The 13,871-nt window shown below is 31.1% G+C and overlaps 1 protein-coding gene across 5 annotated transcripts; it reads left to right on the forward strand.

Moving 5' to 3' along the window:
* The first annotated feature begins 355 nt into the window (after positions 1-355).
* LOC310729789 (myelin-associated glycoprotein-like) lies at positions 356-13,110 on the forward strand. 5 transcript variants are annotated; one of them, XM_083548281.1, is made up of 14 exons: positions 431-768; positions 824-1,493; positions 1,824-2,105; positions 2,169-2,477; positions 4,630-4,884; positions 5,037-5,411; positions 5,809-6,102; positions 6,705-6,804; positions 7,051-7,089; positions 7,396-7,428; positions 10,849-10,887; positions 11,134-11,205; positions 12,153-12,195; positions 12,470-13,110. In XM_083548281.1, exons 5-14 carry the CDS (start codon positions 4,839-4,841, stop codon positions 12,524-12,526), a joined length of 1,098 nt encoding a protein of 365 aa, XP_083404407.1. In that variant the 5' UTR covers positions 431-768; positions 824-1,493; positions 1,824-2,105; positions 2,169-2,477; positions 4,630-4,838; the 3' UTR covers positions 12,527-13,110. The 5 variants fall into 5 exon arrangements, with proteins under 5 accessions (XP_083404404.1, XP_083404408.1, XP_083404405.1 ...); XM_083548278.1 differs by lacking the exons at positions 824-1,493; positions 1,824-2,105; positions 2,169-2,477 and having other exon boundaries at positions 356-480; positions 4,832-4,884; XM_083548279.1 differs by lacking the exons at positions 824-1,493; positions 1,824-2,105; positions 2,169-2,477 and having other exon boundaries at positions 421-480; positions 4,838-4,884.
* Positions 13,111-13,871: the final 761 nt, after the last annotated feature.

Below are 13,871 nucleotides of genomic sequence, written 5' to 3' on the forward strand. Positions count from 1 at the left end.
TGTGGCAGCCTGGCAATACCAGGGCTCGAACCCCAGACCTTCTGATCGGCAACCCAGCGCCTTAACCTCTGGAGCCACCACACCCCCACGCTGCACACATTAATACATCTGAGTTAGACTTTTTTATGCCTACGGAGGAAGAGAAATTGATTTGGTCTCGGACATATTTAAAAATACAATGTCAAGAAAAGCTAGATATCGTGAGGCAAACCATTTCTAAATCTTTCCTGGTGACACTTTCTCACTTATCTTTTTGTTGTATATAGCTGTACAGATTAAAGTAAGGGCAAGAGATTTTACTTTGTAAAAAAAGTGTGACTTTGCTAAGTAGCACAGCACGAACTTCGTAAAAATGATTTGTGGGCAGGACTTTTTTTTTTGCACCTCCTTTTACCCCAAGGGAGTTAATATATTTCTAGAGCAGTGGCAGTCTTTTACTCAAAAGACTAAAAAAATTGTTCTTCAGCTAACATCCAAAATGTAAGTTGTTTTTATATATAATAAATTATATATATATATATATATATATATATATATATATATATATATATATATATATATATATATATATATATATATATATATATAAATGTGTGTGTGTGTTTATATATAGTTATTTTTCCAACAACAATATTGCTATTATAATTTCACAATAATTTTTTATTTGTATGGACATTAATTCATTTTATACAAGCTAAGCTATTAATATAAAAATAAAGAAGGCAACATTCTTTATTTTCTATAAGATTTGATTGAAACAAATTTTTAGTATGCAGGTTTGAACAATGCAGCCACATTGATGGTTAAAAAAGATGTGTTCTAGGTTATTAGTAAATGTTAAAACATATTGAAAGAAAAGGATGTCTGATCTAAATATAGTTTACAGTATTTTTTTTTTTTTTTTTTTTTTATACACTTCCTTTAAAAGACTTTAGGACCAGAGGAAACAGCAGATGTTTCCTGTGGCACACAAAGAGTTTTGTCACTTGTTTACACATATTTGTTTCACTTGTTTATACTTTTCTCTTGTTTTCACTTGTTTATTTCACATATTTCGATATTTAAAGTGTGTACCAATTATAGAATAGAGTAAAGTATATTTGGTAATAATTTCTTAGTGCCAATGAACTCTTGATTGAGAAGATGTTAATTAATGTTCTGTAACAGCGTGAATCTAACAGTAGCTGTGAAGATAGATGGATATCATTGAGTTTAGCAGGTTTTTTTATATTGTGACATTTTGTTAGTTGGCCGCTTCTGTAAGATATAACGATATACAGTCAGTGTTAAGCATTTTGTTATATTTTTTTCTAAAAGTTTTTACAGTAATTTATTTGCATAAAAGTGAGAAATATAGAGAGACTCATGAGTGAACAACAATTTATGACTGATATAACACAGGCTAAGTGATAGCAAGTGTTTGATTTTTTATTATTATTTTTTTACGTTAAACAATGTTATAGGATTAAGAACATGTTCAGTTTCCTCATGGAGTGCCTCCTGAAGCATGAATAGATGAAGCATAACATAATGAAATATACTGAATTCTAGTGTTGATGTGTTAATGTGCTGATTATTTGAAAGGGTGTAAGTGAATCTCTGTAAAAATATACATACAACTAAAAAAATAATACTTGACTCACATTTGTGAACGTTTACTAGAGTACATCACTAATTCCGGGGTGTGGCTCTTTCAACAGCAAGCGGAATCTAATAACTCATTTTGATTCCATACAAAACCCAAATCTCACTGACTAACACTTCATGATTGCTTTACTTAATTAAATTACTCACAAAGATTTGTTATTTTTAATTTTAAATAGTGTTTCAAGTAAAAGAGATGTTTTAGAATATAGAAATTAAAATTAATTAGGTGCCACACAAAAATGACACCTTTTAAATCAAAGTGATAACAAATGAGTGCATATTTGCAGTGGTGGACAGAAACGAGTTAGTTGTAATTTGTTACTGTACTTAAGTAGCTTTTTGGTGAATCTGCAGTGAATTATTTCTATTTGGGAAAACTTAACTACATTTGAATGTCTTATATCTTACTTTTTACTCAACTACATTTCGCAAAATCAGTCGTTTCTTTTTATTTATGAGCGGAAACAGGTCATCGAGGTTTGAGGTCAACGAGGATGTACTGTGGCTTTAAATAAGAGCAGGAGAGAATACCGCGAGAACAGCACCCCATGATCTGGAGTCAAGGGTCAGAAGAGCCTGCAGAGAAAGAGAGAAAGAGAGAAAGAGAGAAAGAATGTTTTTACTTTTACTAGAGTAATATTTTACCTATTGTAGCTCCACTTTAACTTAAATACATTGTGTGTGCGTGTTCTTTATCCACCACTGCATATATGTAGCTGCTGTTATACAGTAAGGCTGTCCTTCCATAAATGTAACTTTCACTTTAATTTAAAAATTCCCTAAATGTAAATAAAAAGGCTATCATTGTCTGTTTTTGACCTTCCCACACTGTAAAAAATAACCTATTGAATCTACCCAAAAAAATGCGAGGTAACAATTTGCATTCAGTCTGTTTGGGTAAATTTCACCCTATACTGTTATAATCAGCTATAATAATCAGCTAATAATAATAATCATAATAATTAATAATAATAATCAGCTATAACATGGCAATTATAATTAGGTAAAATCTATTCATAATATTAGACAATGAATTACTTATTAAAAGTGAGTATTATTAACACTGTAGTATTTTTTTAATTTATTTAATAATTGCTGTTATTAATTAACCAATATAACTAACCATTATTGAATAAGGAAGGTAAACTTACTAATAACATTAAAAAGTTATCAGACAGAGTAGATCATTAATTTTTTAATAAACAACCAAAAATCAAACAAATGATTCTTTGCATATTCAACAAGAACATATTTAAATCTTGATTACAAGACATTTATTTTTTTTTCTTCAAACAGCATTATAAAAATACAAATAAAAAAATAAGGCTAACTTTGTTTAAATAGTGTGTCTACTTGTTCATTAATTAAACCTATTTGTTCAAATAACAAACATCTATTAAAAATTTACCAATTACTGTATCCTGAGACAATAATACTTGAATAGATGTATTTTTTATGTATACAGTGAGATACATTTCAAAACATTTTGACATTAACAACAACAACAACAAAAAAAAGGCAAGAAGCAGTCTATTCCATGAGTTTAATTTTGAGGCTGTGAACCTTCTTGAGACACTTGCCTCCATCTAGCTCCAAAATAAGTTTTTAAAATACTTCAAAAGTATTCTTGAGCTTCTTGGGATATTCAAGGTTGAGTGCATAGATTAATCCTATCAACAACATGCATGCATTGGTTTTGTATCCACACCCACTGATCATTTGGTTTAGCTGAGTTTACTTAAACATTCAAAGGCAGGCAAATTAACCTCATACAGACAAATGATCCAACTTGTACAGTAAACTCCAATTCCTATAGACAGACACATGCAGAATAGAATAAACATTTACATTTGCAACATTCCATTTAACATTTCAACATAACATTATAACAATTCCTAATTATTGACACATTGAACTAATCATAATTCATGGCTGCACATTTTAAAGTCAGTCATATTCATGTCACAACAGAAAAATGTGTGCAAATGGCCCCTTGTTGAAAAGCACTAATTTATATTAGTACAAACTACCTACAATTAGGTAGGTAATTTGTACTAATATAAATTAGTGCTTTTTAACAAGGGGCTATGGACATAATTAAAAAACAAAACAAAACAAAACAATGTTTTAGATTTCAACACTAGTGTATTCAGCAATTGTGCATAAATTAAGCCTACTCAGGATTTTTGTTTAATGGAGTGGACAATTGTAGGCTTAATTAATGCACAATTGCTGAATTTAAAATTAAACTGCTATGACATTAAATATCTGACGTTCACATCCATATGTCTATTTTTTTAACATTAAAATAACATTTGTTGTCGTGACGAACGTCATTTCCTTAGCACAACTTTAAAATTATATTTTAAATGCTGTAGCTAAAGCTTAACACCAAACTTTTTGTCTTACCCACAACACTTACATTTTAACATTCAAACGTGCTTTGTTACTGTCTACCTTTCGGTAACTTAAAACTTAGATTAGAATATAATAGCATGGGTAAAATTTTTAAATCGCGTTCTTGCAGTACCATTAGCGCTTCAATAATGCGGAAAAAGCACATTTTTAACATTAGTACAAGAGAAAATGTGTTTTTAGTTAGCTCGTTATGACCGATGTCCGAAGCTATACGTGAACTCCTCGTCCAACATAGAACAATGACCACAATCCAGCTCGCCCAACGAACATGTGCCCCAAATAGCTCTTGCTCTAACAGACAGGCCAACGTTTTTGGGTATATATTAAAAAAAAATTTTTAGTTTGCAGTTATTAGTAAAGCATTTCACTGCATGTCATACCCGTATGTATGTGTATGTGACAAATAACATTTTATTTGATTGACTTGATTACTATAAATAATTAGGTAGTGTGGGTTAATTTTACTCATTATTATATAATTAAACGTGCTGACTTACATATTAAGTAAATGGTACACTATTGGCAAGGGTAATATTTACCACCCACCAAAATAATTTTTTACAGTGCATTTGAAAATAAATGTAGGTGAAGCAGTACTGCAATCTGTTTCACTTCACTATTCCACTATTAGATGTATATGCTTTTCTTATTTACAAATTCAAACATAGAATATAGTATAGTAACCACAGATGTGACTACGATGTATTATTTATTTTGTCATCTCTAAACTGTTACTGACATCAGGCATGAATTGATTTTGTAACAGTTGCAGCATGGATCTTCAGTCAAGAATACTGTTCTGCTGGATTAGTCTTCAAGGTATTGAATAACATTTACTTAGGATACAATATGTTGACATTTATTTCACTCTTTATTAAATACAGATGGATATTACAAGTAATAATAAAAAAAAATGTTAAATGTTCCTAAGTAATGTTTCTGATGACTGATATTTCGACATTCTTTCGCAGTTGCCTTTGCCTCTGTTTTTGCGGATATTTGGAAGGTAGAAGTTGTCTCTCCAATAGAGGGACTGGTTTCATATTGTGTAGTGTTGCCCTGCAAGTTTAATTACCCTGGTGAAACAGTTCCTTCCTCTCGGGTAAAGGGAATCTGGTACAAAAAGGATAAAGAAGGTCATCGCATCTATGATGAAGATTATTTGCAGATTGTCGACAGCTTTAAAGATCGCACAAAACTTATTGGCAACCTGGGTGATAAAAACTGCTCATTGGAAATTAACGACGTGAAAGACCACGACAACGGCCCGTTCTGCTTCAGAACTGAAATCCCAACAATTGACAAATACTCTTTTGTTAATAATTGTGTGACCATCAAAATAAACCGTGAGTTTGGTCTTGTTTACTGGTACTGTTCACTATATGTTGTGTTCAATTGTATATATACAGTGCAATTGTGTGTATGCAAGTGTATATAGATATATTCACAATATCACACAAAAGGTACACCGCTCACATTTCAGAAACCGCTATATTTTGATTTTATTTCAAATGTTAAAAAAATGAATGTTTAAAATTTTTAAATAGATGAATAACTTACTTGGTGACTAATGAAAAAAATTATTAAAAATTATGTATAAAGTTTAATTAAGATACTTTTAATCTTTGACTGGATTATAACTAGTTTATAATACATAATGCTATCCTTGTATTAATATAATTTTGAAGTTACTGAGGTAATTATATTAAATAATAAAAACTATTCCTTCTATGTGACCTATAGCTAAACCTCGAGAACCAACTCTGTATCATGAAGAATCCTTCACAGAGGGATCAGCTGCTATTTTTAAGTGTTATATCAGACACACCTGTCCCACACACCACCCGACTATTAAATGGAGTCGTACTGAGGAAAAACCCAGTTTGATCTATAAGGACAATGGGCATGGAGTTTGGGAGGTAGAGTCCTTGCTGACCTTTATTGCCACTCCGGAGGACGATCACACTGAAATCACCTGCACCGTTTCTTTTCACGGCATGCTGGAATCTGCAGTCACTCACAAGATATACATAAAACGTAAGAAAAGCTAGTTTTGTCTTTAAAAAATCATTACCATTGGTTCCCCTGAAACATCACAATAATAATTCAAACATCATGTTTAACTCCAAATATATAGCATTGATGACTGATATTTTTATGTTATATTATATTAAATTAATAAGTTAAATTGAACACTACACAGAAGTAACTGAGATTGTTGTAACCAAAATGTAGAATGAGTGACTTTTTTTACTTTTATAAGCAAAACATGATCTATTATTTTGGTACTCTATTTTTTTCTTAATTTTTTTAATCATAGGGTCACATGACATATACATATCCCATTTGTAGTCACAATCATATTTGAAACTTATATAAATACTTTTCCTAATAGAGATCATTTTATATAAAGGTTGTTTTTAATGTTAAGTTGTTACATTAATGTTATGCTGTTTTCAAATTTGTTTTGCTCCAATTTAATATGTACACTCATTGGAGTGTCCAAAATGGCAAATATTAAGATTTATCATTGGTCAGATTTAAACAAATGCTCTCCTGAGACCCCCTGTTGCACTTTACTTTTGTATTTATATATACAACAACGAATTTCAGGACTGTGCTTAAAATATTTTTTTTAGGTAAACAAACCTTCCTTCACATCATTATTCCTGTGGTTGCTGTGACTGGAACCATCATTGTATTTGGAACAGCATGTTTCTTTGTGACGAAGAGATACAAGTGAGTCTGGATAAAGTTGTGTAATTTTTTTTGCATGTTTATGTGAAATACACATTATTGCAAAATATACATATGTGACTTCCATAATTGATATGTTATGTAAGTTATGGAAGTCACATATCTTAAGGTTATATCAGATAGGAATTAATCATTTATTCAGTAATTGATATCTTGGCCAGAGATAAAGTGTATCTAGAGCCTAGCTGGGGATTAAGATGGATTTATTTTTTCCATTTACATCATCAGGCGACAAATTCAAGATCTCCAGACTAGGAACCCAGATGGGTAAGTAATTAATACAATTGCTATTAAACCTTTGCATTATTTTTAATTCCTATTATGCTATGCTAAAGCTGGTTAAGCTGGTAATAGTTTTTATGGTTTACACCATGTTAATAATTTCTATATGTTATCATTTCCATTCTGGCACTGATACAATTTCACTTTTAAAAATAAGATACATTCACTGTCACAAACATGGATATTGGCTGATATCAGATGCATTATTTTTCCACTCCAATTATTCTACTATACACTACAGTGTGATTTAGTATCATAAAAATAATGGACCTCATTCTATGTTCTACACAGGGTGTGGAGTCGTCTATCCAGAATATCTCGCAGGTAAGGATGCATTATCTTTTACACTACATTTTGTATACCATTTACAGTAAAGTCAAATATTTGGATTCCAGGAAGAATGCTAGTGAGGCAGAGTAAACTTTCTAGAATGACTCATATGGTTGTTTTCCTTTAATCAACAGAGTCAGTTATTTTTAATCATCCAGATTGATGGATGAGGAGCATTGGGGACAAAGCCTGGTTCCCTCAGATCTAATCTAAGTAGACTTCTGCATCTGTTGCCTCTTTTTATATATATCCACTTCAACATAAAGTGTGTATATATATATATATATATATATATATATATATATATATATATATATATATATATATATATATATATATATATATATATATATTTTTTTTTTTTTATTTAGTCTTAGATATTTACTTAGATTACTTAGATATTTACTTAGATATTTACTTAGATTACTTGCATCTTATAGGCCTCAGCATTAGACATGTTTTAATAAAAATACAATTTCAGGATGATCCACTACAAATCTGAATAAAATAGGAATTACATTATACAGTAAAAGCATGGTTGGACTTCACTGCTATTCCTCATGAGTAATAAAGCAAATAGCTCTGTACCTTCTTTTGTGCAAGCTTTTGTTTCATCAATAAAGTCTTAATATTAAAAGCCTCCTAAACGTTACCTAAAATGTTCAATTCTTATTCTTATAGTGGTTGTGGTGACTGGTTGCTATAAAGATATAACTGATCCTTTATGAGATCAGTGCTTAACAATATGAAAATCTGTTTTGCAAATGGTTTAATACCAAAACAGCAATGATTTATCAAATATGCTTGGTCAAAATAACAAAATTATCCATGCTGGGTTTTATATTCGGTAAAAAAAAAAAAAAAATTTAACGTTGCATTTGAACGTAGTAAAGCTGCAGTAAGGTAAATGTTGTAGTAGACAAATGCTATGAAAAGAGAATGAAATGGAGAAACACAGCAAGCTAACAGTTTTGTTTAAAAAAAAGAAAAAAAAATATGCATTGGTATACAAATGTATAAGCATTCACAGAAAACCACAACAGTAAATAAAAATGTAATCGTTTACTGCTGCTGTTATTTGCAGTTTTTAGATTAAGTGTTTATTGAAGTGTCTTAATTGAATCCGTCACTATGTTTCGAGCGAGCTGATTGCACAACCTGATGCTCGCGAGTGAAGACAGAAAGGATTTAGCACGACTGTCCTAAAGTTAGCAAACAAACAGTTTACACAATAGCACTTCATTAAATTATACCATTTTTACATGATGAGGATTATACAGTTTTTACTTACCGTGCTGATGTTTTGCCTTCATCCGTGACACCAGTGTGTTTTCTTTTGTTGTACTTGTGCATCACTTTCATACCACACACGCTCCTTTTTTCATAACTTCCAGGTACAGCTTTCTTTGTTGCGTTTAATATAAATTGCTCTCATGCCAGGGATCAGTGCCACGCACCGGTTTAATGTCGTACAATATTTTCACGGACCAGCCTTTAAGGTGTGGCGGATAAATACAACAAAATAAAATGATACAACTAGCATAAAAACAGTATGGTATTTTCTAAATATAATAATAAACGTGAATCCACTGTGTTGTTTTTTTGTTAATTTTGCTAGCTTGGGGGTTTAAATTTAGTGGTAATGTGTTATGTGTCACCGGGTGGAGCAGCCTCTTTAAGAAGGTAGCGGATGTAGGTAAGACATGTGACCGAAGAATCTTGACATGCATCAAGAGTGATTCATAGACAGATGTGTCTGAGAGAATCCATTATTTTTTTTCAAAATAAAACCGTTCAGAATCAGACAAAACGTAAATAATGTAAGTTATGTATTATTTCTGTGCGGCCCGTTACCAATTGACCCACGGAAGTAGTGGATGACTTGGGACACACACTTTTCCTGCTGCCGCTTGACCCTGTACTGTCTGCCATTTCCTTACCCTGTTATCTTACAGCCCAACTAATCGGTTGTTGCAGCCCTAGGAAAAACTATTAAAAGATCATATCGATGTTATCATTGCAATGTCTCATTGCGATGTTGTCTTTGCAAGCCTGCTGGTCATATGCATGATAAATATTGTTTGCAAATAAATGTATTAAAATTAAATACCTAATATTTAATATTTAATATTAGCTCATCGGCAAGTTCTACTTTGTAGACCAGTGGCTTATCCATTTCCTCATACTCACAGATAGCTACTGATTACTGATTACTGATAACTACATTTTTTTAATTGTTAATTATTAGATAATAATAATACTTAGTTGCAGGTGTAATAACTATTATTGTATGCCATCTGGTTTTTCAATGCTGCTTCAAAATCCATTTCATGCTGCTACACATTTCATTTCACTTAATATATACCTTAACACTGTATGTATATTTATTTATAATGTCTTATTTTTATTTTTACTTTAATCTTTAACTGTGAGCAGCAACAACCAAACAATTTCCCTATAGGATCAAGTATTCTGCTTCTGATGATTCTGAATTTGATGATGAGAGATCAATAGTTTTCAATTTGTAAAGAGTATTTTACAAATAGTATAAAGTGCAAATAAAAAAAAATTCCACACCTGCAGAGGTTTTCCAGTAACGTGACTAACTATAAACAATTATTAAGTGTGACAAATCATTCTTTAATATATCTTTAAAAAATATAAAAAAGCTAATTATTAGTAAATTATTAGTTGTGAGAGTAACTTCATGTCCTGCTGTGTTTTATTTCTTACTTGTAGTTTAAGTAGGAAGGCAAAAAGCAGAATAGTGTAAAACACTGTTAGTCCATGTTTTGATCATGATTGTTAATGATTCAGTCAGGCACGGGGTGACAAAGTTTATTCATAAAAAGTTAAATAAGATTCTTAACTAGACATTATTAAGAAGTCTTACTAATGGCAGCTTTTATTTAAAATATCTTTATTTTCTGTTCCTTTTTTCTGTTCCTCTTGCATTACAGGAAAAGCAAACATAGCTCTTTTCTGAAAGAACACAATGCATTCGTGTTTATTTCCAGGCATACAGAATTAAGTAGAATGAATTAAGATTGCATTTTGTAAGTTATTAAATATCAGAGGAAAAAGCTTTCAAGCCATAGAGATTATTACAGGTTGTCCAACATTAACTTGGCACTTATACTGTGAACTGCTGTTTTCCAAAGAAGATCGGAAATTCTCTAAGCATATCAGATATGTGCAATGATGAGTGCTCATGAAATCCTGATAAATCTTCTATTAACTATGCATACAAGGTTACATGCCATCTATGTTATAACATTTTATTATGTGGACAGGAAAGATGGAACTGTTAGTTTGTTAAATTAAACATAATTAAAAGCTGTTTTAAGAATATGTTTTATAATCAAAAGATTTCTTTTTTTTACACAAACCTATTTATTTTTTATTGCTAAATAGGGTCCGTGGTGGAAGGCATGAACATAATAGTGGCATTAGGTAAGTATTTTTTTTTTATGCATCATATCATACTTTATTAAAGTAACTATATTATATATTTTGTATTTTTATATGTTTAAATATGTTTTAAGAAGTTGCTCTGTAAACTTAAATCATATCTACTCTATACTTTATATCAGCTGTATGGTAGTGTTCTTGCAATCCAGCAGCTACTAAAATGTATATAAACTCATAGTCTTCCGACATCTGTTGGTCAAGAAAATAACCCAACTTCTGTGTTTAAAGGCCGAACAACTGTGCGAGCAATGCGACAGGATCAGCAGGATTCTCAAAACCCCGTTTTCCATCTCCGAACAGGTAGAGTACCTTGCATGCATTGTATTTCTCTGTTTTATTTCATAACTATTACACACTATGCATGTTACACTGAGGCCTACATGCATATACCAGGGGTGGACCAAATACACAAAAATCTAACAAAAAAGCCAAGAGAAAAAAATCCTTCTTTTTCACTTTTGCTTGACAAAACAGAAGATTTTATTTGATGTACAGTATTTGTTGTAATGTGGACGGGTGATATGATTATCAATGATTCTCAGATCTCAATGCTGTAACAATAACATATGACACTTGAGAAAACCACTGGGGAGGTTTAAAATTGATTTCTGACACAATCTATTATGCCCTGTGGTGTGAAGCCACATACATTCACATACATTTATTATCTAGCTTCTACATTGCTTATCACACTTGTTTCTCTATTTCACATAGTCATTTGGTATCTGTGCAAATTCTGTAATGCATATACAATGTACATGGCTTATGCAGCATACAGTACATGACTTCCTGTCTGATAAACTGCTCTACAGTACCATTTGGATCCCACTTCATGTAGAGTTTGGACTTCTTTGAATTTTTAAAGGCTCTGGCATGGAGGAGTTTGTGTTGGATCTATGATGATTTTAGGTGTTGAGCTGTTTTATGAGTTGCTCAGTAGCTCCTTGTTCCACAAAGTCAACTGACTGTATAAGACTGTAGAAAGGACATTACTCATAATCACACACTCCGGTGCTCATGGTAGTTCTTACTCTCTGGTGTTTTGTATTGTTTTTAAGATTTATAATCACACTCTTGATATTATCCAAATGAAGATGGGTTCCCTTTTGAGTCTGGTTCCTCTCAAGGTTTCTTCCTCATAACATCTAAGGGTGTTTTTTCTTGCTACAGTCACCCCAGGCTGCTAATCAGGGATAAACACATACATTTACATTAACATCACAATCTTTTTTTTCTCAAAATTTTAGTGGCAAAAAAGCCTACAAGAAGTCTGGTGGTGGATGTTCAGATGTAAGTTGTTCTTGTCATATATTTTTATTTATATTTGCCATGTTAAATGATCACCAACCTAATACTTTTATAGCTTGCCTGTTGGATTTTTCTTGAAAAAAACTAACAATAAGAGAATCAATGTATTTGTATTAGTAGTTTTTAAAGTAGTTATATATAGTAGATTAAAATATTTTTAAAAATATTATTTTGGTATACAAATTTAAGCTGCCTTGTGTAGATTTTTTTATCTGCAGATTCTGAACTCTTTCTTCCTATGTCTTTTTTTCAACAGGATTATGGTGATGACTACACCAACACGGTTGACCTCAATGTATATGGGAATATTTGATGACATTTGGAATTTGAAAAATTATCATCTCTTTTAAAATATAAAATTCTTTTAATGCTTAAACTACATACAAATAGATCGAATAAGAATTCTAGTCATGCTTTGTATGTGTTTATTTTTTAAATAAGGAAGATTGAGTTGATGCCTAAGAAATTAGGATATTTTGAATATTTGTAAGGTCCAGTGAACAGCAAAACAGATTAAACTATTTTTTACATTTCAGTAGGTGGAGGTTTTAGTTCCTTTAAGTGACTGGTGGTTAACCAACCAATGTTCATTTCCCACACACTTAGTTCATATATGAAGCCAATTTAACACCTAAGCCTCAACTGACTTTATAACTGGAAACTGAAACTTTCTTCGAGACGTCATTATTATAATGAGACTTTCCATATTATTATTTTTAAGTAGGACAACAAAAAAGGCTTGTGGCTTGCTATCGCATTATAGCAAATGAAAAGGCTTGTTTTGCATTTGTATTTGGGTAGTTTGTAGCTCTAATAATAATGCAAATACTATTGTGTTCTCTTTATGTTTTTGGTTGTACAAGTTAAAGTATAAAAATAAAATGCTTAATACATTGACCCTGACCTTTTACTTGTTTTAATAAACACAGATTTTTTTTTTATTATTCTTTTGTATACAACCCCAATTACAGAGAAGTTGGAATACTGTGTAAAATGTAACTAAAAACAGGATTAAGTAAATTGCAAATCTCATAAACCTATTGTATAAATGTCACTGGTCCCACGCTGGAAGAAAGAGAGACAGGCAATAGTTCACCAAGCAGAGCGTTCTTTATTTACCTTCATTTTCGCCCCGGTGCTTTCCTTTTGTCAATTATTTTAATTCGTTACAAAAATGTTTCTCCAACTGTTTAATTTTAATAACACTTAGTTTTTCAAGACTTTTGTTGCCCTGCCCTAATTTTATTTTAAACATGTTGCAGCCAATAAATTAAAAATTACATAGATTTTTTTTTACTATCAAATAGTACATTTTCTCAGTTTAACCATTTGATATGTTTTCTTTGTTCAGTTGTGAATACATATGGGTTTATGGGTTTATGAGATTTGCAAATCATTGCATTCTGTTTTTATTTACATTTTATACAGTGTCCCAACTTTAATAATTTTTTTTTTTTTCAAAAAATACACTGTCAAACAAATACTTTTACCAATACACAGTGATGCAAACAAGTTTCCTCTTAAAAGCTATTAATTATTCTGTTCTAATTATTTACAACAATTAATTCATTATATCAGTCTTTAAAAATACTGGTATGCTGAACTAATCTATAGTTAAAAAGAAAACAAAGCAATCTTACATTTATTTATTCATTCAT

The sequence above is a fragment of the Silurus aristotelis genome (assembly GCF_946808225.1).
Source record: "Silurus aristotelis genome assembly, chromosome: 8".
Lineage (NCBI taxonomy): Eukaryota > Metazoa > Chordata > Actinopteri > Siluriformes > Siluridae > Silurus > Silurus aristotelis.

What these genes read in the sequence shown, in the direction of transcription:
- LOC310729789 (XM_083548280.1), top strand. Translation starts at nt 2,261, where the DNA reads ATGTTTTTACTTTTACTAGA. An exon ending in CAGACTAGGAACCCAGATGG is followed by an intron (nt 7,090 to 7,395) that starts GTAAGTAATTAA and finishes TGTTCTACACAG; the next exon opens with GGTGTGGAGTCGTCTATCCA. An exon ending in CTATCCAGAATATCTCGCAG is followed by an intron (nt 7,429 to 10,848) that starts GTAAGGATGCAT and finishes ATTGCTAAATAG; the next exon opens with GGTCCGTGGTGGAAGGCATG.